The sequence below is a fragment of the Tupaia chinensis genome, unplaced genomic scaffold (genome assembly GCF_000334495.1).
Source record: "Tupaia chinensis unplaced genomic scaffold, TupChi_1.0 Scaffold144045_1, whole genome shotgun sequence".
Classification (NCBI taxonomy): domain Eukaryota; kingdom Metazoa; phylum Chordata; class Mammalia; order Scandentia; family Tupaiidae; genus Tupaia; species Tupaia belangeri.
In genome coordinates this window covers 1254310-1279615 of record NW_006203897.1, presented here as the reverse complement: position 1 = coordinate 1279615, position 25306 = coordinate 1254310, and the positions used below count along the sequence as shown (strand labels likewise).

Sequence of the window (25306 nt, the reverse complement as noted above, 5' to 3'; positions counted from 1 at the left end):
GTAGCCAGTGCAATGTGCTCCATGACAAGGACCTCACAGTGCATGCATACAGATCTCTTCTTTTCTAAGAATCATTCATTTAATTTTATTAATTATTAATATTATTTAATTTGACTAGAAAGAGACAGACACAGAGAGAGAGAGAGAGAGGGAAAGTGAGAAAGCAAACCACCAGGTCTGGAACTCAAAGGCAGTCGACCCTGTGGGAGTCCAGTGCCTTACCCACCACACCACCTGCCAGCCCCATACAGATATCTTTTAAAAATGCCAACTCGGGACCAGCTGTTGGCGTAATGGCTATGTCGCTGGACTCCCATGTAGCTGACCATAGTTCGAGTCCCAGACCCAGTGGCTTAAGCTCACACTGGGCACGTGTGCGTGCGTGCCCAAGATCCTGAGAGGAGAATGGAGGAGAAGGGATTGTGGTGTGGCCATCCCCCCTGTGGGATAATTTCTCGCTTTCTGTCTCTCTGTCTCTGTCTTTCTGGCAAACGCAAGTGCCCTATAGCAAAATCCTCTCAAAAAAAAAAAAAAATTGCCAACTCTTTCACGGTTATTTTTTCTTTTTACAAACTTAGAAATGAAGGTTATAGGTAGCCAAACTGATCATCTGTGGCTCACTGGGCATGTGTGCGTGCGTGCTGAAATGGAAGAGCATTAAGTCATGGCCTGAAAAGGATTTCATGAAATACGAAGTAGTTGACAAGCTAGACTGAGTTTAAAATCCCTAAGAATAGAGTCAGCCTGGTGGCCTGCTGGTTAAGGTAGCTGATCCCACATGGCCGACCAAATTCAAATTTCAGCCTCGGTGGCTTGAAAAACATGCCAGGTGCAAATATGTGTGTGTGTGTGTGTGTGTATGTGTGTGTGTGTGTGTGTGTGCATGCGTGTGTGTGCCCTCCAAATCCTGACGGAATGGAGAAAAGGAAGAGAGATTGTGGTGTGACTACACCCCTTTAAGGGTTGCTTTCCCTTTCTCCCTCTCTGGTGAGTGTACATGCTTTTTTAACAAATTTTAAAAAATAAAAAGAAAATGAAGTGTACATTCTTTAGAGATTCAAGATCATCTTTTATGTGAAGCCTGGCAGTTCAGAAAGGATTTACATACCCAGAGAATTTTAGTGACCTTAGGTCATTGATAGAAGTCGGTCCATTATCATTGTTATTTGTTGAAAGATCACTTGCTCCCATTCCAAAAAAAAATATGAGAAAGGAAGCTGGACATACACGGGAGCTCGCGCTCTAGACAGGTGACCATAACATGCCTGTGGAAGGAGCTTAGGGGAGTCTGAGCGCTTTCCTCTCTTCTAATTTCCTTTCAGGAAAATAATTCTAGGGGAGCACAGCCATTCTCCAGAAGAAATGCAACTTCAAGAAAGGGTTATGAAAGTTGATAATAAATTATTGGCCCAAAGGGCATCAAGCAGGAAGAGCAGGGATGTCAAGGCTGCAGGCCTGGGCGAGCATGGCACAGGGGATGAGGACAGGAGGCCTCTGCCAGACAGAGCAGCGCAAGGGGCAGGAACCGGGCTCTGCAGACCACACTGCTGCACACCGCAGGGCGTGCCCTCAGCTGCACACACCCGCTCCCAGCAACGCACTCAGTTTCCAGGGCCTCAAGGGCACAGCCCTGCCCAATTCATGACCACATATCTCCCGCCGCGCTCTGGCACCCACTCGGCCTCCCATTTCCTTTCTCCTCCTCTCCTCTCAGGCCTCTGGGCCACAGGCTACTTTGATTTCTGCCTGAAAAACTCTCCTTCTTCTCATCCCACTTAACATTCTTGATGTCGAGGAGCTCCGTCTCACTCATTCCAGGGCGGAGCTTCTTCCTTTTCTCTGATGTCCAGGTCATGCCATAGAGCATATCTCTTCGTTGTTCTCCAGTTCTATGTATGTGTACTTGTAAAACCTTTGAAAATAGATATGATATCTTTTTTTGAAAAATGAATTATTTTATTTAACTTTATTTAGTTATTAATTTTTAATTTGACCAGAAAAGGACAGAGTGAACGTGAGAGAGAGACAGAGACAGAGAAAGTGAGAAAGCAAGTCACCAGATCCAGGATTTGAAATGTGGTTGACCACGTGGGAGTCCAGCGCCCTTAGCCACCATGCTACCTGCTGGCCCCAATAATATCTTACCATGTCTTCTTTATTAAAAAATAGAAAATAAAGGTTTTTGAGTATTCATCAGGCACCAAGGTGCCATTGTATGTTTTAGATATGTCTTCCTTTCCCACGTGAGGTGGAGACTATTATTTAGATATATTGCATAGCTCTATCTTATTTAACAAGCACTTACTAGGCACCCAGCACTGCCGTAAGCACCTTACTAATATTCATTTATTTATTCCTCCTAACAATCCTAAGGGACTAAAAAGTCTCTTAGAATTAAGGCTGTTTTACAGGCTAACAGATTAGGAAACTGAGCCACAGAGAGGAGAAATAGCTGGTCCCAGGCCATTGCCCTAGCAGGTAGCTGGCCAAGGTTCAAACCAGAAGTTTGAAGCCCACACTCTGAATGTTAAGCATACGGAACTAAACATTAGTTTGTATCACTAACAAGAGAATAAACAAGAAATAAGTATTGTTTGTTTGTCTATTGCATGAGAGAATGAGAGACACAGCACCCCTGGGAGGGTTCCGATGCCACATCTGGCTTCACAGGCATGTCCATGTTCTCAGGGAGCTTTCCAGAAACAGCAACCTGTCCGTGTGGTCAGCCTTGGAGAGCGTCATGTTACTCCACTGCATCTCTGTTCAGCCCCAGCTACTAGTTTTAAATGACCTAGCGGGCATCAATGAGTATGAATTTAAAACAACAAATAGCTTCTTGATCCTAACCCTGAGAAATTAGGTCTCTTGATGACTTTTATCTATCTAAAGCATGTTTTTGACCATTTCGAAAACATATTAAAAATATACAAGGCATTTTTTAAAAGCTGGACATGTCAGGCCACCAGGTGACATGGAAGTTAAAGCAGCTAGTTCCCACAAGGCCAACTTCACAGTTTAAGACCTGGCAGCTTGAAAAACATGCTAAGCGTGTGTACATGTGTGCCCAAAGCCTCAAGAGGAGAATGGAGGGGAAGACACTGTGGCATGGCCACACACCTGGGGGATGATTTTTCACTTTTCTTTCTCTCTGTCTCTCCCTGGCAAGTACACATGCCCTGTAGTAAAAAACAAACAAACAAACAAACTGGACATGCCATGTAGAAAGGTAAAAATTACTTTAAGGGGCACACAGTGGAGTGTGACACTCCGTGAGGCTCGCCTTTGCAGGGGGTTCTAGGTGCTGGTCTGGAAGCCTCCCCTGAGGAGCTGGATGCACATGCGCCCAAGGCTAGCTGGGGGTGGGGGTAGAACATGGTGTTGGGACCCTATTGGGGGTACTGGCTTCCTCTCTTTCTCTTGCTCATGGAAGAAATCAATAAAAATAAAACTTTTTAAAATTTTATTTTGAATCAAAATCCAGTTCATTTAAATGTTAAAAGGTCCAGAATTCATGTCATATCAGTCCAACACGCGCTTACTTTCTTATCCGACAAATATGTATAAAGGACTGCTCTGTGTCTGGTGCTGTGCCATGCTCTACAGCAGTGAACACAAGTCCGAAGAAGAAAATTAAAATCTGAAGGGCCAAAAATCTATAGTAATTCATTTACGTAGTGTTTAAATGAAATCGAGCTTTAAGCAACAATCACATGTGTCCTGCTTCCGTCACTGTCATCACGTCAACTGGTCTAAGACAGATTTAGGCGAATCAATGGACAGAGCATGTCGAAAACACTATGATCAATCATGGGACTGAAATATCTACTGTATTGAATCATCTAAAAATACACATGAGTGCTTTAACTTCCCTACTTCATTGCTGTGCATCCAGTGATTTCTCAGGTCGTTCACTGTTAGTCGAATACACAGAATGGAAGAGCGATAAAGAGGAAATCAGGTACATGCAGGAGATAAAGGTAGTACAGTCTCCAGTTTCGAAGGGATTAGAGAAAACACTGGGCACTATTAGGAAGAACTGATAGGGTGCCAAGTGTTGAAAGATGAAGGCCATTTAATGCATTTTACTTAGAATAGACAGATGAAAGAGAGGAGAGAATTTGAAGTGAGGAGTATAATATAAAGGATCCGAGATGTGAGAGAAAAAATGTAGTTAGACAGTACTAATGCCAGGAAGCACCTTACCATGGTTCTGACATGGAGACAAATTCTATTTGACAACTGCCTGGTGTATGGTTTGCTTTTTAGGGTTATCTAGAAGCAAAGCTTCTTTAAGAAGCTTTGGGTTACAAACGTAAACGTTTGCATCCAAGCTTAGAATGCTGGGGTGACGTCACCTTGGAAAGCCTGTGGTGCGGAATGTCTCCACTGTCTCTCCAGGATAACTTCCCAAGGGACAGGCAGCTCCTCTGAAATAATCGAAAAGTCGCCTTTCCCCTTCACACTCCTTCCAGATTCTCCACAAAGGTCTGAAAATTTTCCAAGCTGTGACTTTGCTGAGCAAGCGCTACGAAGGGGGCTGCTGGCAACCCACGTCACAGTGACACTGAGGAATTACGCAGATACGGCAGAAGGCCCATCCAAGCTTAGATTTGCACTGATACGAGCACAGACCACCTCACCTCACGAGTGACTGACTGGGCAGTGAAAATGGAGTCTCTGAGAATCACTCAGATGCTGAAAAAAACGGACTCTCTCTCCCTCTCTAAAAATATTTAGAAGAACCAACATCAATAGTGGCCCAAATGTTGTTTAGTAAAGCCTGCCTGACCCAAGAAACCACCATCAAACTATTCTTTAAACAAAATTTCTGTAACAGCAGAAGATGTTTAGACTAGTTTAGTGTTAAACAGTAGTACTGATCAACAAGGAGTTCTAAAAAGAAAAAATACTGTCTTAGGTAGACTGAGGGTGGAGCAGGAGAGAAACGCTCTCACCCAGTGATTTGTACTCCTTAAGTGGGGTCTTGGTCACTAGGACTAAGTATTTACCTAATGCCCTGGAAGGGACGTCTTTCCTGTCACCACTAGATCACATGCCAGACAGCCACATCCACAGGCACCATATGCAGACCAAGATGACCTAGCATCCCAGTCCTTAGGGGGACGAGATCGTTTCTGAGTTGTAAAGTGATCTGATAGAACTAGGGAAGATCAGAAGAGAAAAAAATGAGGATTTTAAAGGCCAGGAATGACCAACTGCCACCCTCAGACTATGAGAACCAGGAGTTTTGCTTCTTTTTTTTTTTTTTCCGAGAGGTTTTTGCTATAGGGCATGTGCGCTCGCCAGAAAGACAGAGAGAGACATGGAGATAGAAAGGACCTATGAGAACCAGGATTTTTTCTTCTTTTTTTTTTTTTCCGAGAGGTTTTTGCTATAGGGCATGTGCGCTCGCCAGAAAGACAGAGAGAGACATGGAGATAGAAAGCGAGAAATCACCCCACAGGGGGGATGGCCACTCCGCAATCCCTTCTCCTCCATTCTCCTCTCGGGATCTTGGGCACGCACGCACATTCGCCCGGCGTGAGTCTAAACCACCGGGTCCGGGACACGAACCGCAGTCGACTACATGGAAGTCCAGAGACATAGCCATTTTGCTAACTGCTGGTCCTGAGTTTTGCTTCTTAATAATAGTGAAACTCAGGAAAGTCCATGGTCTTTTACAAAACTTCAGTGATAGTAATTGCTTTCTCCGTCTCATGAAAACTCCCATAATGGTGCACAGTGACCGAAGAACCATTACTGCAGAAAAGAAACACGGCCATGATTCCAGGTCCATGTAGGGCAGTGCGGTGAAGGTGAGCTGACCACTCTTTTTATGACCCCCGCTCAGGCCACAGTTGACCTGCAATGTGATTAGCTAACCAGCTATTCTCACTAGTTCTAGCTCTTCAATCTGTGTCATTAGGTGAGGGAGCGAGGGGGACTCTCAGGATACCAGACCAAGAAGACCCAAGCTTCGCTATGGACATGCAAGTAGCTCCCCTGCCAGGACCTCCAAATGCATCCTCAAGCTTTCCTTGTACCTCTGACAATGATACAGACATGAGGACGTTCTAGCACATTGCAGGTTCTAGGCTCAGTTCATTTCCAAGGATAAACTTGTCTTTAGAAGGTGAGGAGAAAGAAGTGGAATTAAGTTAGGGTGGAACAGGGCAACAGCACGGAAAACATATGGTCTCAGCACTGCCAGCATTCAGAGCTACGACTCTGCTTTTAACCCTCACTCTAATGTGATGGGAAAGAATGGGAAACTTTCTGCGATTATCTGTTAATGTCTGGCTAGTTCAATGAGACTGAAAAGTACAGCTGCAGAGTTTCATGGTTTACATCCAGAGAAGTAAAAAAACTCACGAGGGAAGTCTCATTTTGAATTGGAAATCAATAGGAACTGTTCATGGAGAATTGATCTCACTTCCTAAATATATCTCTTTATTGCTAAATTCCAGCTCATTTAGGTCTTGCACCTACATACGGAAATATATACATACATCCATTTATAGCATCATTTCATATATCCTAATGCTTTGCCCAAAGAAAATTTCTTTGATGCATTGTACAGCATAGCATCCTCATCCCCGTTCAGCCCAGAAAAGTCTCCTGAAAGTCGCTGGTTACAGCAAGACCCAGCTGAGGGGTCACACATCACACAGCTCAGATACAGTCATGTGAATAGTAGGGTCCGGGCTAGTTCCTAGGTTTGGGTGTTTTGGCATTTTTTAAGTCCTCTTGAATTTTCAGATGAAATATTTAAAATGTAAGTAATACATTCTAAATGTATTACTAATTGAGGGAACTTGCAAATGTGGGTATCACTTTAGAAAGTGCTTCTTGGGACCAGCAATTAGCGTAATGGCTATGTCGCTGAACTCCCATGTAGCTGACCGTGGTTCAAGTCCCAGACCCGGTGGCTTAAACTCATGCCGGGTGTGTGTGAGTGCATGCCCAAGATTCCGAGAGGAGAATGGAGGAGAAGGGTTTGCAGTATGGCCATCCCCTCTAGGGGGTGATTTCTCGCTTTCTGTCTCTCTGTCTCTCTCTGTCTTTCTGGTGAGCGCATGCACCCTATAGCAAAAACCTCTCAAAAAAAAAAAAAAGGGCTTCTTACCTTTTTTAAAAGATCGTGTTTTTTAAAAGATCGTGGTAAAATACACATAACATAAATTTTACCATTTTTAGCCATTTTAAAGTGTACCATTCAGTAGTGCTAAGTCCGTTCACAATGTCATACAACTAGCACCACTATCTATCAATAGTTCCAGAACTTCTTCATAATCTTAAACAGAAAACTCATAGCCATTAAAGCTTCTTCTTTTGGAGGGACCAGCAGTTAACATAATGGCTATGTTGCTGAACTCCCATGTAGTTGACCTCAGTTCGAGTCCCGGACCTGGTGGCTTAAACTCACGCAGGGGGCGTGTGCGTGCGTGCCCAAGATCCCGAGAGGAGAATGGAGGAGAAGGGATTGTGGTGTGGCCCTCCTCCCTGAGGGGTAATTTCTCGCTTTCTGTCTCTCTGTCTCTCTCTGTCTGTCTGGCGAGCGCACGCACCCTATAGCAAAAACCTCTTCAAAAAAAAAATAATAATAACTTCTCCTTTTTTTAAACTGTGAATCAATCTCTTTTTGATTCTTTCTGTGATCTCTTGCAACACAGAGAACTACACTTTGAGGATGGCCCAAGATCAGCAGTTTATTTTGTCTGAAGAGCAGTCAGTGCTTGAGGGGCCAGTCATTGAGAAAAAAAAAAAAAAATGAAGAAAAAACAAGAAAATAAATAAAGAAGTGTGGGCTACCATGGTGGGAGCAGGGGTGTACCTGTCCAGCAGTCATCCCAGAGATCTCTCAGAACTGTATGATCTCCAGCAATATTAACACCAAAACTAAGAACCACTGCCTGGGCTTTTATAGTACAAGGGGTCTCCCACACACTGAAGATTGGATGCCTGAAGAAGGAAAACCCATATGTACCTTAGATAGACTTTCTCCTCCATTTTTAGCAAAATGATTAGATGCATTTCTTTTTCTAGTTCACATATCTAGAATTTGCACAGAAATCTCTCCTCCACCCAAGCACAAATCGGAAACAGCCTAACCAGCACCTAAAGTGCAGCTGGTGTCACCAGGATAGGCCAATTCTTAAAGGAAAATGTGCAAGTACACTCTCAGAGAAACTACTCCATCAACTCAGTTGAGCATGTGCATGATTCTAAATAACTGCTGAAAAGGTAAATCAAGGAAGTTCTTCCTGTCTGCCCACATGCTGATACATAGTCTGTAATGTAATTTTACATCATTGATTTTACTTGATCTCCTGCTACCAAGGGTCCTTTAATACTCAAGATTGTGTATTGGTTTAAGGAGGCATTTTATTCAGCTCGGTCATCATTAAGCTGACCACTGGTGAGAAATAAAATAAAATGCAGAAAAAGTAGCCTAAACCATGTCCGCACACACGTACCTGCACCTCTCAACGAATCAGTCTTCCAATAGAATGGGTTTTGATTTGTCCTTTTATTGTTTTAATCTAAAATAGTGAACTGTCATAAATCTAATTTTCTTCTTCAAAAATAGTTGATGAAGGACCAGCAGTTAGCGGAATGGCTATGTTGCTGGACTCCCACATAGTCAACCGCAGTTCGAGTCCCGGACCCGGTGGCTTAAACTCACGCCGGGCACATGTGCGTGCGTGCCCAAGATCCCGAGAGGAGAATGGAGGAGAAGGGATTGCGGTGTGGCCATCCCCCCTGGGGGGTGATTTCTTGCTTTCTGTCTCTCTGTCTCTCTCTGTCTGTCTGGCAAGCGCACGCGCCCCATAGCAAAAACCTCTCTTAATTAAAAAATTTAAAAAAAAAATAGTTGATGATCAGAGCTGGCAAGTGGCGTGGTGGTTAAGGGCACTGGACTCCCACATGGCTGACCGCGGTTCGAGTCCTGGACCTGGCAACTTGCTTTCTCACTTTCTCTCTCTAACTTTGTTTCTCTCAAATTAAAATAAATAAGTGAATAAATAAAGTTAAATAAAATAATTCTTAGAAAAAATATTTTTAAAAAATATATTTCATGGGGGCTGGCCCCAAAGCCTAGTGACTAAGGAAGCCAGTTCCCACATGACTGACTACAGTTCAAATTCTGGCCCAGGGGCTTGAAAAACACATCAAGCAGGTGCATATGCATGCCCAAATCCTGACATGGAGGATGGAGAAATGGAGAAGAAAGGATTGCGATGAGTCCACACCTGCTGGGAGGTGCCTTCTCCTTTCTCTTCCTCTTTTTCTCTTTCTTTTCCTCTCTTTCTCTTTCTCTTTCTCTTTCTCTTTCTCTTTCTCTCTTTCTCTTTCTCTCCTTCTCTTTCTCTCTTTCTCTTTCTCTAGTTCTGTCTGGTCCCTCTCTCTTGTGAGTGCATGACCCACTGGCAATTTAAACATTGAACATTCTATATATAGCCAACATTATGAAGTTTGACAAATGTTAAGTATTTGGATCTACATAGCTTTAAACTTTTATTCAGTGACTCTGTACTAATAATAATGAAGCCTGCTTTTAATTTAAAACTGTTAGTTTAGGGGCCAGCAGGGGGTATGGTGGTTAAGGCACTGGACTTCCACATGGCTTGACCACAGTTTGAGTCTTGGATCCTGTAACTTGAAAATCACACTGGGTGCGTGTGTGTGTGCCCAAAAATCCCAAAAGGAGAATGGAGGAGAAGGAATTGTGGGCATCTGCCCTGGGGGGTGATTTCTCACTTTCCCTCCCCTGGCTCTCTGGCAAACACATACCCCCTAATGACAAAAACCTAAAAACAAACAAACAAACAAAAAAACAACTTATATATTATTTCATTAAAGTAAATACATTTTCACCGTATAAAGAAAGTTCACAACGTATAGAAACAGAATAATCTAAAAATATTTCCCTTATGGAGATTTAGTTAACTGTTTTATACGTATCTTGTCAATTTTTCCATTCTGTGTAATTTGTGCATATATCCAAATGGGGGCTTTCCACAGAAGTGGGATTCAGTGACTCATTCACTCCCCACAGATGTTCGCTGAGCGTACACTCTGACGGGTATACACACCTGAGGTGCTGGTAACAACACAAGGAGCTTGAATTACATCCTAATAGAAGAATAGAGGGAGTAAATGTAACAACGAAACCCCAGAAATATAATGTGTACCATCAGAAAATAATAACTGCTATGATGAAAATTAAATAAAGGGTTACAGCCAGTGGCTGGTAGTGGGGTTCAGTGGGAGGGACAGCCAGCATTTCTAAGATAAAATCTGAGTTCAGGTCATACTACGTGTATTGTTTTATAACTTACTTTTATCAGTTAATACATCTTGGAAGTCTTTCTCTTTCTTCTTTGTCTTTTTTAGGGAGAGTTTTTTGGTTTTGGGGTTTTGGGTTTTTGTTTTGTTTTGTTTTGTTTGCTATAAGGTCCATCTGTTCACCCGAGAGACAGAAACAGAGAGACAGAAAGCAAGAAATCACCCCCTCCAGGGGGGAGGGGGGATGACCAGGCCATAATTCCTTCTCCTCCATTCTCCTCTCCGAATTTTGGGCACACATGCACATGCACTCGGCATGAGTTGTAAGCTGCCGGGTCAGGACTCAAACTGCAGTCAACCATGTGGGAGTCCAGTGACGTAATCATTATGCCATCTACTGGCCCCAAGGTCTTTCTATTTCAACACATATTGTTCTACCTTTTTTTTTAGCAGTTGTATAATAGACAAATATTCCCATAACTTATTTAGCCACTCCTCTATAGATAGAAAAACACTTACTACTTTAACCCCTTATGCAATGCATTAGAAAAGCTTCTAGGGGGACCAGCAGTTGGTGAAGTGGTTACATTGCTGGACTCCCACATACCCGACCACAGTTCAAGTCCCTGATCTGGTGGCTTAAAAATCACTCTGGGCACATGTGCGTGCATGCCCCAGATCCCAGGAGGAAAACGGAGGAGAAAGGATTGTGTGTGGCCGTCCTCCCTGGGGGATGATTTCTCACTTTCCCTCTCCCTGTCTCTGCCTCTCTCTCTCTGGCAGAGTACACATGCCTCAAGGCAAAAATCTCTTAAAAATAAAAAGAAAAAAAAGAAAAGAAAGAAATGCTACTTGGATGATGTGCTGGTTAAGGTGTTAGACTCCCACATGGCAGACCCCAGTTCTAGTCCTGGACCTGTTTGCTTGCTTTCTTATTTTCCCTCTCTCTGTCTCTGGAGAGTGCATATGCCCTGTAGCAAATTTTTTAAAAAGAAAATGATAATGATAAATAAAATTAAATTAATAATTCTTTTTTTAAGAGGTTTTTGCTATAGGGTGCATGTGCTCGCCAGAAAGACAGAGAGAGACAGAGACTGAGAGACAGAAAGGGAGAAATCATCCCCCCCTCCCCAGGGGGGATGACCACATCGCAATCCCTTCTCTTCCATTCTCCTCCTGGGATCTTGGGCACACATGCACACGTGCTCGGTGTGAGTTTAAGCCACCGGGTCTGGGACTTGAACCTGGTTGACTACATGGGAGTCCAGCCATGTAGCCATTATGCCAATTGCTGGTCTCTAAATGAATAATTCTTTTAAAAAATTTTTAAAAAGAAAGAAATGCTACTTCATCAGAAAGCCACTGTAAGTGAATGGTTATATCTTGCTGTATAAGTAGATCCAGCCTTACGAACAGGCGATTGCAAACCTGAACGTACTCCAATGTATTGGGACAGGAATGTGTGCATGTCTGTGTGCATAAGTACTCAGGTGTGCGCGCCTGTGTGTGTGTGTGTGTGTGTGTGTGCGTGTGTGTACAATTTATAGGTATATATAGTTGGTAGCTAAGGTTATTGATTATCAAATAACCATTGAGTCAGCATCACTTGACACATTTTTAAACCCCAGAATCATCCTGAAATACTTTCTTAGAACAACAGCAAAGTTCACAGTGAAAAGGCACAATACTGTAATTTTTGAATGTTTAAATAAGTGTAATTTTGGCACAGTTTCAAGGAACTCACTTCAACCATAACCTCTTCAAGCCAACCAGTTTACAATTTCTTAAAAGCTTTGGGAAATTATTCTGTTACTACAACTCAATTTTGTAAGTAAAACTTACAATTGGCATTATCACAATGAAAGGATTTTCGCTTATGGCTATTCCCTTATGTGGTGGTTAGAAGGAGAGGAATATTACACAGCTTTTTTCATCACTATCCTCAGACTTTTTATTTTCTAAGGTTTCTTCTTCTTTCTCTGTTTCATGGCTAAAGTGAAATCAGTCTCACTGGGGATCATGTTGCCCACTAAACCTCCTTTAAACCATATGCTTTGCAACGTCATCCTTTTCTTCCGGCTTGACACATTGTCGTAAGTAGTAAGTCTATATTCCACTACATCTAATTATCCCACGTTTCATTGTTTTTTTTTTCTTTATATTCATAAGGGTTTGCCATTAAGCTTGCTCTTAAGGTAAATTTCTCAATAAAGAAGGAAGCAGGCTAGCCCATAGCTCAGCGCTTAGGAAGGAAGAAGCCATGGTGGCCATTTAGAAACACCGGAACCATTCCTGTTTTAATGCCACTTCATACATCTTCATTCTTCAAAAATTAACATTTGTCAGTCTTTTCCATTTTACTGAAATTCCATTTGCCTGGCTAGACATAATTTTTCACCCTCCAAAGTCCAACTGGGTATGGAAAATCTCACTTGTGAAAGTCAGTCAGACATCCTTCCTTGGGTGTCCCTGGGTCACATTCAGCCATCTGCAATCTATCGTTTGGTTCTTCCGGGCCTTGTTTCAGACACACCTCTTTGCTAATGGATTCCTTTACGGGCTACCAATCTACAGATATGATTATTCACCACGTACCCGGAAATGTGTACGTCACTGTCATCATCATGGCTACTCAGAACCTGCTTCGGAGAACTTACCATTAGCTGGAAAGCCACGATTATCCTAACAGTAACAGACAGAAGTCACCTTTCATTTTATTACACTTAAGCATTTATTAGTCACCTACCATGCACCAGACACTGTTATATTCTAGAGAAAATGAAAATGCACGACACTTAGCCCTTACCTTTGAAAACCTTACACATTGCAGGAACGAGGTCAGTTCCTAAGCATGGAATGCGAGTGATAACAAAATTCTCTCAGGTACCAATTGGCAGCTGTAACAGCTGATCAAGGGAGGTTTCATGGGGGCAATGACGTGGGAATCGGACTTGGATGGATAAAAAGGGTTTTGATGACAAAGATTAGTTTGGCCAAATTGAATGGACATAATGTTCTCAGAGTTGGAAGTACAGATGGTTGATTAGGCTACAAAACAGGAGCCACTGCTCAGACTGAGGGGCCACGTTGGGAAAACAGGAGGTCGCTTTTTTCTGTGTGTAAGGAACAAAAGGCAAAGCATCATGGGCATTTACTTAGCCAGATAGACAATTCCAAAGGCTCCGCAGATTTATTTACTCAGTGGTGAATTAGATAAAAATTGTATTTCATGCTCTTCCTTGAGCGATAATATGCTTCTATACAAAATGCCAAGATTGCTGTTTAGCTTAAGGCATAATGGGAAGAAATAAAAGTATTTAGAAAGTCCCTTAAAAAATACAAAATACTAAAAGAGTTGGACATGCTTATAGTTTAGACAACACCCCATGGATAAATATATAAACCAACACAACCATAAACTGACCTCCAAACCCCAACCAATAACAGGTCATTCAACCACCACAATAGGTAATTCAAGCCCTTACCCTGAGTCTCATCATCAGATTTCCTGGAGTCCCTTATATGTTCTTGCAAAAACAATCCAGTGTAAGGGGACAACCTGTCCCTTTCAGGCTTATGTGTCAGCAAACCTATATAACCACCTGCATTTGCTTTTTCAGACCCAGAGTCTGGGGATTTTTGAGCCTTAGGATGACAAAATTAACTAACATAGAGACAGATTCTGAGCAGAGCTGGGCATACTGCAGCTCACCAGCCAATACTGCTACGAGAGGGGTTGGCAGTAACGGCTAGCGGGGCTAGCGTAGCTCCATAACACTCACTCAGCAAAGGCCGCAGCGCTCCCACTCTTCCTCCACCCCTGCATTCCGTTTCCATTGTCTTGATAGACTAGTCAGTTCCTCAGTTACAGAAAGCCAGCCGTCTGCCAGCACAGCTCTCACAGTGGACACTGAAGACTCAGTAATGAAAGAGGCAGAGTTACTGTTCTCCCAGAGCCCACAGAGGAGTGGGCAGATAAGACAGATAGCACTTACTGCAAAACGGGAAGTGCCAGAGTTAGGGTTCACATAGGGCAATACTGGAGTTACAGAGAAAGGGTCCAGGGCATCATAAGATGCTTTCCAGAGCAGCTAATCCTTGAGCTGAATATTAAGCGCGTGCACTTGCCAGAAAGACAGAGAGAGACAGAGAGACAGAAAGTGAGAAATCATCCCCCGGGGGGATGGCCACACCACAATCCCTCCTCCTCCATTCTCCTCTCAGGATCTTGAGCATGCACGCACACGCACCCGGCAAGTTTAAGCACTGGGGCCGGGATTCTAAATGGTTGACTACGTGGGAGTCCAGCAACATAAGCCATTACACCAATTGCTGGTTCCAAGGAACAAATAAATGTTAACCAAGGGTCAAGGAAACCACGTGTGAAGTCTCTGAGATTTATCATAAACTGCAAGTAAATCGGTATGGCTCACACCAAGGGAACTTAGAGATAAGATAAGCTCAGAAGCTGGGAAGACAAGGCAGGGTCAGATCATGAAAGGGTTTGCTTAATAAAAACATAAAAGCTTATCCCAGGTACATCCTCTGAGTCAGAGTTGTGTCTGTGTCACATGCATGTTTTTACTGGACTTCATGGTAAATGTGTATGTTAATTTGGCCAACAACATTTAAAAACCATTTTTAAAAAAATGCAGATCCCACCTCCTCTTTAAAACTCAACACTGGACTCACATTCTCTAATTCCCAATTGGTTGGAACTAAGTCAAGGCTTCCGCATTTGGAAGGGAGAGAGGCCTTCTATGCTCCCATGGACACAGCACCCCCTCCACTCGTCCCAACTCTTCATGCTCCGTGGCTGCCTCAGGAGGCACCTACATTTGCAAGGCCTGCTCTAAACCCTGTTGGTCCGGTCTGATAGAACTTGCAATGCGGGGAAACAATGAATTTCCATGTAATTGTTCTGTTTTCAGAATCTGTAACCAGTGTCTGCAGAATCTGCATTCAGTGTTTACAAGTCATGGAAATACATAGACCAGCACGTGGAAGTGACAGGTTATCCATCTAGAAGCAGGCAGGCTTACAATTGCATTATTGCAGCAACACAAAGGGGAAACAGCGTGTTTATGAGTGAATTCTACATGTTATTCCTAATGACTAATGCCCATAGAAGAAAGAATATTCAGAACAGTGACTCTTCAAAGAACCAATACCATTCATTTTGTGTAACAATACGAAATACAATTACGATAGGTTTAGGAGTACATACAACTAAATAAAAACAAGATTCTTAAAGAGCAAATCATAAAATTATTAAATCACATATTGTTTAAATTAAGGAGATCTAAATAACTCAAATATACTCGATATGCTTTGATAGGAACCTCTATTATTAGGCGGAACCAGATTGTCATTTTATAGGTCTAAATATTGGCAATTTCAAGTACTTTCAACTAAAAGTAAATGTAACAGTTTCTCCCAAATTATTATAAAAATTCAGTGGAATTCCAAGCAATATCCCAACAGCGCTTTTTATGGAATTTGATTAGCTAACCCTGAGATTAATGTTGAAGTATAAAAAGGCCAAAAATAGTTAACACCGTTTTCAAGAAGAAAGGGTCAGACCAGAGCAGACATCAAGATGTATTATTAAGCAACCATAATTTAAACAATATGATACAGGTATAAATAAATAGGTTACTATGGGACCGGCAGTTAGCGTAATAGCTATGTTACTGGACTCCCATGTAGTTGGCCACAGTTCACGCCCCGGACCTGGTGGCTTAAAACTCACGCCGGGCGCGTGTGCATGCATGTCCAAGATCCCGAGAGGAGAGTGGAGGAGAAGGGATTGTGGCGTGGCCATCTCTCCTGGGAGGTGATTTCTCGCTTTCTGTCTCTCTGTCTCTCTCTGTCTGGCGAGCACACGGGCCCTATAGCAAAAACCTCTCCAAAAAAAAAAATAAATAAAATAAATAAATAGGTTACTATGAGCAAATAAAAAGAAAGCCTAGAAACAGAATGACAAATCTACGAAAACTTAGTATCTGATAGAGCTGGCACACCTCAGCAGGTTTTTTTTAAAGAATAGAATATCAAGAAATGATGCTGGGATGATTGCCTATTTACACTGTAAAAATCAGATCCTTTCCTATACCATATGCATATCCTTCTCCCCTGAAACATTAAGATAGATTAGAAATCAAAATAAGAAAAAATAAAACTAAATAAATCTTTTAAACAGATTTTATAAAGAAAGTATGTAAGGAAAATGTTTTATGATATCCGAGTAGGAAAAAATATTTTAAATGAGTAACAAAAAGCACAAGCTATTTTAGGATATATTGATAAATTTGACTACATTAAATTGAAAAGCATTTTTATTAAAAATCCACATCTGGGGGCCAGCAGGTGGCTTGATGGTTAAGGTGCTGGACTCCCACATGGCCGACCACAATTCAAGTCCGGACGTGGTGGCTTGAAAATCACGCTGGGCAGGTGTGTAGTATACCCCAAATCCCAAGGGCAGAATGTAGGAGAAGGGATTGCAGCATGGCCAACCCCCTGGGGGATGATTTCTCACTTTTTCTTTCTTTCTGGTGAGCACACGTGCCCTATGACAAAAACTAAAAAAAAAAAAAAAAAAAAAAAAAAACAAAAAACACCCTCTGGGCTAGTTCCATGGCACAGTAGCAATACACTGCTCGAGAGAAGGTGGATCCCACATGGGGACAACACTGCAAACCTTTGGCCCAAATCCCGGTCAGCCTGAAACACACCAGGCACATGCATAAGTGCCCAGGATCCTCTAGGGTAGAGAACTGGAGGATGGGGATCACGGCGTGACCTGACCCTATCACAGATCTCTCCCACACACACCTTTTCCCCGCTCTCTCAAGCGTGCATGCACTCTACCCTGAATAAATTTTTTAAATGCATTAAAAAATCGCTATAAACAAAGTTGTGAAAGACTACTTATGAGAGAAGACCTGCAACATATTTAACCAACAAAGGATTCGTAACTAAAAAATATAAAGAACCCTAAAATCATTGCGAAAAAGGAAAACAGGCAAAGAGAAAAATGGACAAAGGATTTGAACAGGCAAGTTGCAGAAAAAGAAGCTTGAGTTGCTAATAAAAATGCTCTACCTTAACTAGTAATCAGAGCAGTATAGATTAAAACCGCAGCAATGAAAAAGTATGGTAACACCAAGTATTGGCAAACATAGGTTAAACGATCCCAATCCCAAACTCTGAAGTCCTTAGTGCTCCAAAGTCTGGATCATTTTGCACACTGACAGGATGCACAAGTGGGGAATTTCACACTCGAGCTTACGTGAAGAGTCACCGTCAAGCCAGCCAGGGGTCGTAGTTAAGATGACTGGATCCCACATGGTGGACTAAGGATTTGAGCCCTGGACACAGATGCTCGAAAAATATACCAGGCATGTGTGCTTGTGTGCCCAAAAGCCAACGAAAGGAATGGAGGAGAAAGGATTGCACCATGGTCATCCTCCTGGGACATGCTTTCTCACTTTCCTCTCTCTGTTTTTCTCCAGCAAGTCCACATGCCTCATAGCAAAACAAACAAACAAAAAAGAAAGAAGGAAGAAAAAAGAATCACAGTAAAAATGCTGCAATGTAAAAATATTGGGTCATCAGAAAAATCATGACACACATGAGCATGCATGCCCAAAAGAAAAACAGAAAAAATATGCATGACTTTTTCAGTGACTTGATATTGTATAAAATTACCTCCAGGGTATGTATATGAGGTGTATCTGAAATATAAGTGCATTTAGTGTTTAGACTTGAGTCTCGGACCCAGGATATCTCATGATGTATATACAAATATTTCAAAATTTGAAAAAAAAAAACCAATATCTGAAACACTCTGGTCTCAAATGTTTGGATAAAGGATACTCAAGCTATATACAGAGAAGAGACAGTTCTTACTCATTGCTGGTTAAAGTGTAAATTGATTATTTTGGAAGACAATTTTGCAATACTTGGTACAGTTGAATGTAGGCATACCCTACAACCTAGCACAAGGTGACGTGTACATAATAATGAACACGTAACTGTACCTGATGTTCATTGCAACCTTCTTTGTAACAGCCCCAAAGTGAAAATTACCTAACTATCATACAATAGGGAAGCAGATTTTTAATAATCTGTGACTTTTTACCTACTAGAATACTAGACATTGGTTTAGTATGGATACATGAATTCCATCTACATGTATCAACAAAGATAAAAATTAAAAAATGAATGAATGGAAAGACAATTTGAAAAAGGATACATACTGTATGATAACATTAATTTCAAATTTTTTAATCACAGAAAACAATTTTATGTATAAAGAAAAATATCTGTGTAGAAAAAGTACAAAAACACACTTGAGAAGGATACACACTAGCTTTGGGAGAGTGGTACCTCTGGAGAGAGAGAAGGAGGAGATAATAAGTTTAATTTCTTCTAAAAGAGAAAGAGGAAGGGGGCTACAGCAAGTACGGCAAAATGCTCAGATCTGATTACCTTTTGTAATGAACTTTTCTCCATTCACGGTCGAGCTCATGCAGGTGCATGCGCACAACAGAGAGAGGCGAGCAGCCTCCACAGGGTCTGGTCTCGCCTCAGTCCCCTTCTCATCCTTCCTGAGTACTCACACATGCCCAGAGTGTAAGGCTGACCAGGCCAAGGACTTGAACCCTGGTCATCATGTGGGATCTTTGAGAAGTCCATTACTGCTGCACTATGGAGCCAACCCCCAGATCTGATTACTTACTTTATTTATTTTTACATTTTTGCTATACAGTGTGTGTACTCACCAGAGAGGGACAGAGAGAGACAGAGAGAGGGAAAGTGAGAAGTCACCCCCTGGAAGGATAGTCACGCTGCAAACCCCTCTTGTCTGTTCTCCTCCTGGGATTTTGGGACTCGAACCAGGGTTGCCCATGTGGGAATCCAGCACCTTAACCACCATACCACCTCCTGGTCCCCACATCTGATCATCTCGATGGTGGGTATGAGGGGTCTTTTTTTTTTTTTTTTCACTTTTTAGGATTTTGAAAGTAATAATAATAAATAGACTAAAACCAAAAACAAAAGCCTTTTTAGAACCCAAAAAGATTGTGCTCCTCAACAGATCAGAGACCTGGAATGCAGGGACAGGATCATAAAGAGTGTCGATGAGATAAGGTGTTAGAGAAAACAGTAAACAACTCTGAATTCAGTAGAGGCAGACGATTTCTGAGATGAGAAAAAATAATAAGGGAAGTCACTTGCCAGCCTTTGTGACAAGGGAAATAAATAGCCAGAGTGGAGAATGAGAAAGGGCCTAGGCGGGCCCTGAGCTGCCTATCTGACGGGGACGCAGCGCTGTCTCTGTGCCATTTGTTACGGTGCACCGTGAAGGCCAGCCAGAAGAGCTTTGCCCACTGAGTGTGGACACTCGCCCATCCCCTCTCCCCCACGTGACAGAGGGAGGAATCTGGGCCAGCTCATCAACATCCTTGATACTGTCTTCTCTCCTTCCAAATCCCATGGGGCTCCGTGAGTGAAACCCAAGTCCTTTGACATTTTTTGCTCATGGTGCTAGCCTTAAGCTGAGATTTGAGTGACAGAAAATTGGCTGAGGTTCAGACCTGCCGATTGGAAATGATTAGAGGTAATTAGATAGCCGCTATTATAAATGTTCATTGACCCCGACCAACCATTGTCCAGCCACACTTTCATTTTCTCAGATTGCCACTCAGTACCATATTTTATACTTTCCAGTGCTTCAAAGTTTTCACTTAAATGATCTCAGTTTATCCTCATAGCGATACCATGAAATAGTCGTATCTGGGGGAGACAACTTCAAGAGATTAAGTGACTCAGCCAAGGTTAGAAAGAAGGGCTCTCATGTTTCCTGTTATCTGGGCTCAGAATATTAAAATCACCTTGGATTCTCTCTCTCCATTCCTGTATCCAACAATGCACCGGTTCCTATAGGCTGTTTCTGCAACATGTCCGCTGCTTTTTCTTCCTCACTTCCTTCCCCACCATCCAGGTTTAAGGTCGCATCCGTCCTTGCCTGAAGTACAGCTGGTGAGCTGGACTTCCAGATACGTTTTCCTCACTCCAGCCCATCCTGCATTCCCCTTCTAGACTAAACTTCCTTAAACATCGCTTTTATTATGTCATTTTCCTGCTCAAAAATCTTCACACCTCTCCAGTATTGAATAGCAAATCAAGATTCCTCAATCAAGATTCCGAAATCCTCCTTAACCTGAACTCATGTTGTCCAGTTTACTACCCAGAACAGGTGATCTGGATAAAAAACACCAGGAAACACATGAAAGAATGTTCCAAAAAACACAAATTATAACAACAATGATATTAAAGAGAAAAAGAGGCAATAGTTAAAATAGTATAAATCGTTTGGAGAAATTGTCCACTAGAGATTTTGTTTTGTCTTCCAATCACTACTGTAAACCTTTTTCTCTCTCTTCCAATTGCCAAGATTCCTTCCTTTTCCTCAATTTAATCACACAACTGCCTCTTCTTTCTTTCTTTTTCTTTTTCTTTCTTTCTTTCTTTTTCTTTCTTTCTTTCCATCTTGCCCTTTCTCTCTTTCTTTTTTTCTCTTTCTTTATTTTAGAGAGATTTTTGCTATAGGGTGCTTGTGCTCACCAGAGAGACAGAGAGAGAGAGAAAGTGAGAAATCACCCTGGGGGGTATGGCCATGCCACAATCCTTTCTCCATTCTCCTTTCAGGACTTTGGGCATACATGCACACACAGCTAGCGTGAGTTTCGCATATTTTATACTTTCCAGTGCTTCAAAGTTTTCACTTAAATGATCTCAGTTTATCCTCATAGCGATACCATGAAATAGTCGTATCTGGGGGAGACAACTTCAAGAGATTAAGTGACTCAGCCAAGGTTAGAAAGAAGGGCTCTCATGTTTCCTGTTATCTGGGCTCAGAATATTAAAATCACCTTGGATTCTCTCTCTCCATTCCTGTATCCAACAATGCACCGGTTCCTATAGGCTGTTTCTGCAACATGTCCGCTGCTTTTTCTTCCTCACTTCCTTCCCCACCATCCAGGTTTAAGGTCGCATCCGTCCTTGCCTGAAGTACAGCTGGTGAGCTGGACTTCCAGATACGTTTTCCTCACTCCAGCCCATCCTGCATTCCCCTTCTAGACTAAACTTCCTTAAACATCGCTTTTATTATGTCATTTTCCTGCTCAAAAATCTTCACACCTCTCCAGTATTGAATAGCAAATCAAGATTCCTCAATCAAGATTCCGAAATCCTCCTTAACCTGAACTCATGTTGTCCAGTTTACTACCCAGAACAGGTGATCTGGATAAAAAACACCAGGAAACACATGAAAGAATGTTCCAAAAAACACAAATTATAACAACAATGATATTAAAGAGAAAAAGAGGCAATAGTTAAAATAGTATAAATCGTTTGGAGAAATTGTCCACTAGAGATTTTGTTTTGTCTTCCAATCACTACTGTAAACCTTTTTCTCTCTCTTCCAATTGCCAAGATTCCTTCCTTTTCCTCAATTTAATCACACAACTGCCTCTTCTTTCTTTCTTTTTCTTTTTCTTTCTTTCTTTCTTTTTCTTTCTTTCTTTCCATCTTGCCCTTTCTCTCTTTCTTTTTTTCTCTTTCTTTATTTTAGAGAGATTTTTGCTATAGGGTGCTTGTGCTCACCAGAGAGACAGAGAGAGAGAGAAAGTGAGAAATCACCCTGGGGGGTATGGCCATGCCACAATCCTTTCTCCATTCTCCTTTCAGGACTTTGGGCATACATGCACACACAGCTAGCGTGAGTTTCGAGCCTCTGAGTCTGGGACTTGAACTGCAGTCAGCCATGTGGGAGTCCAGAGCCTTAACCACTATGCCACCTGCTGGCCCCAAGTGCTTCTTATTTAATGCAAAAATGTGTCAGTAAATGATCTAATCTACTTGTCCCTTAATGCTCTACCCTTCCTAATTAAAACAAAATCAATTTCACTGCTCTTATGTAAGGCCAGCTTGGCCACTGGGTCCCCTACCCTCTCACTTCTCCAAGGAACCCTGATCTTGGCCTTATGCCTTCTGTCCTCTGCATCATGAAGTTCTTTCCCTCCCCTCCAGATCATTTCGATCAGCATATAAGCATGCTTTAAGATTTCATATCTTTTAAAATATATATATATACTTTTAATGAATTTACTTAACTTTATTTTAATTTGACCACAGAAGGACAGAGAGAGAGAGAGAGAAAGAGGGAGAGAGAGAAAGTGAGAAAGCAAGCCACCAGATCTGAGACTCGAACCATAGTCGGTCATGTCCAGCACCCTTAACCACCACGCCACCTGCCAGCCACAAAGATTTCATATCTTGAAACACAATTCCTTTCTCAACCTTGTGTTCTCCAGCTATCTCCTTGAAAGAGAACCCCTGCACCATCTCCACTTGGCTACCTCCTACTCTCTCTTCCTGTGGCTTTTACTCCCACAATTCCTGAAAGTGCTCATGGTCAAACCCAGAGGTCAATTGCTTTCCTTCATGGTAGCCTCAGCATCACTGAATAGGGCTGACGGGTCTCTTCTTTGGGAAACTACGTGGTTCTAGGAACCTCCTTCTCCTGGTTTAGGAACATCTTGGAGGCGAGATTACAGGTGTTTGGGTTGTGTGTGTGTGTGTGTGTGTGTGTGTGTGTGTGTGTAACATTTCCTTTTTTATGCTCTCAAACACCTCTCAAATGTTCTATGTTACATATACCTATTAGAATCAGAAAAAAAATATAGGACCAGTCCTGTAGCTCAGCAGTTAAACACTGTGTATTAAAAGCCAGATCCCCCATGGCTAACTGTAGTTTGAATCCCAGCCCTCGAGGCTTGAAAAACATGCCAGGAGTGTGTGCATCCTCACAATCCTGATGATGGGAAGGAGAAACAGGAAAAGGGACTGTGTGTGACCGCACACACACACACGTGCACTCTAGCAATTTAAAAATATAAATAAAGCAATCAGGAGAACTAAACTATTTACACTGACAGAATACAGCCTCAGTCTGATGAGGCCCATTTTATCACTATTACAGAACAAGTACCCAGTGCATATTCATTTCAACATCATGCCTTTTCTCATGCCTTCCCTTCTCTCTTCACCTCTAATAATCCTTCATACCTCAGCTCACGGGCTCCCTCTTCCATGCAGCCCTCCCGAGTACTCCCTTCCTAAGATCTCCCACCTTACGCCAGATTCTGCACATCATTGGGGACACTGCTGTATTTATTCGTTCTCATTTAGTAAACATTTTCTGTTTAGTAATGTGTGTGTGTGTGTGTGTGCATGAGACAAAGAGGATGTGCATGTATGTGTTTGCTATGAAATCATTTTCCCTCCTGAGCTGATAACCATGTCTTAGCTTGGCCCCACAAAGTCTGTAACACAGACAGATGGCAAAGTAAACAAATATTTGGTGATAGTTCTGGATATTAATGCTACCAGGTCTTGAAGCCTTTGGAGTCTGAAAATTCATGGTGCACTTTCCCTGACACCGCCTGAGTACTTAAGCTCACATTCACGGAGCACTTCCTTGGTGCCATGTGCTTCATTCAATTCTGCATTTAGATTGCTTTCTTTTTTATGTTAAGACTGAGGAAGGACCAGCAGTTAGCGTAATGGCTATGTCACTGGACTCCCATGTAGTTGACTGCGGTTCGAGTCCCGGACCCAGTGGCCTAAACTCACGTGGGGCACGTGTGCGTGTGTGCGCAAGATCCCGAGAGGAGAATGGAGGAGAAGGGATTGCAGCATGGCCATGCCCCCTGGGGGATGATTTCTCACTTTCTGTCTCTCTGTCTCTCTCTGTCTTTCCAGCAAGCGCACGTGCCCTATAGCAAAAACCTCTCAAAAAAAAGACAGGAAACTGGGACCAGCAGGTGGCATGGTGGTTAAGGCTTTGGACTCCCACACAGCCAACTGCCATACAAATTCTGGACTTGGTGACCCAACAATCACAACAAATAAATAGATAAATAAATAAACTTGTTTTTCTTTAAAAAAAAAAAAAAGGGATCAAGGAAACTGAATCTTGGAAAGGTTAAGTATCTTGCCTAAAGCAACAAAGCGTCAAGTGTAAGGCATGGATTCAAACAGAGCCCAAGTGCTACACCACGCTACACTTGCTCGCCAGGCTCCACATGAAGGAAATGTGGTTTTCTTTGACTCACATGCCACAAATGTGCTTTCAGTCAAACTGCATGCTCTTGGCCAAGAGACTCGCCCTCACGGATCCGTTAAAGAGATAATAGTACCTGCCAAGGTGGTTGTGCACGCCGGCAGGTGAACAGTGTGTCACGTAGGGCCCAGCACGTAGTGGCACTGAGTCCCTGGTAGCTGATGTTACATCAGCTACCTTCTTGATATCTGCAGCTTTTCTTTTTTAAGTTTATTTATTTATTTCATGAGGGAGAGAGAGAGCGAGAGCCCCTTAAAGTTTCTGGACATGGTAATCCGCTCCCAGCCTTTAGCCAGCCCTGGATCACGAGTGAGTACATGCCCAGCACACTCAGGAAGGTCTCCAGACTTGAACCAGGAAGCTTCCCATGTGGGGTTGCCTTTCAGAGTACAGCCTTCTCCCACTGTTCCACTGCCCGGCTAATATCTGCAGCTTTCAAGCTGGGTATGGCATTTCTTTCTCCAAAGCTGGGGTCACCGTTCTGCCGAGGGGTGAAGGCACTCTTCGAAAGCCGCATGGAGAGGAAACCAAAGAGCAGCCCTGCCCCAGGTTAACTAGTCGATTTCCTCACCTGGATGCGGAAGGATAGGAAGAAGGTTGTGTTAGTCGCTGTTTTCTATTTGTCATTCGGGCCCACTAATCTAAACATCTCTCACTCCCCAGGAATTATTTTAGGACCAGGAAGCAGCACGCTGTTTATTGAAAGAGTCACAGAAGAGGATGAAGGCGTCTACCACTGCAGAGCCTCCAACCAGAAGGGCTGGGCGGAAAGCTCAGCATACCTCACTGTTCAAGGTAAACAGCTGCTTAAGCAAGCGA

The 25306-nt window shown here is 42.6% G+C and overlaps 1 protein-coding gene across 1 annotated transcript in view; it reads left to right on the top strand.

The window, feature by feature from the left end:
* Positions 1-25306, top strand: part of FLT1 (fms related receptor tyrosine kinase 1) — a 178965-nt gene that overhangs the window by 85759 nt on the left and 67900 nt on the right. Inside the window, exon 14 of the mRNA XM_014583107.2 lies at positions 25151-25282. Coding sequence (XP_014438593.1) covers positions 25151-25282 — 132 coding nt within the window. The remainder of the gene's footprint in view (positions 1-25150; positions 25283-25306) is intronic.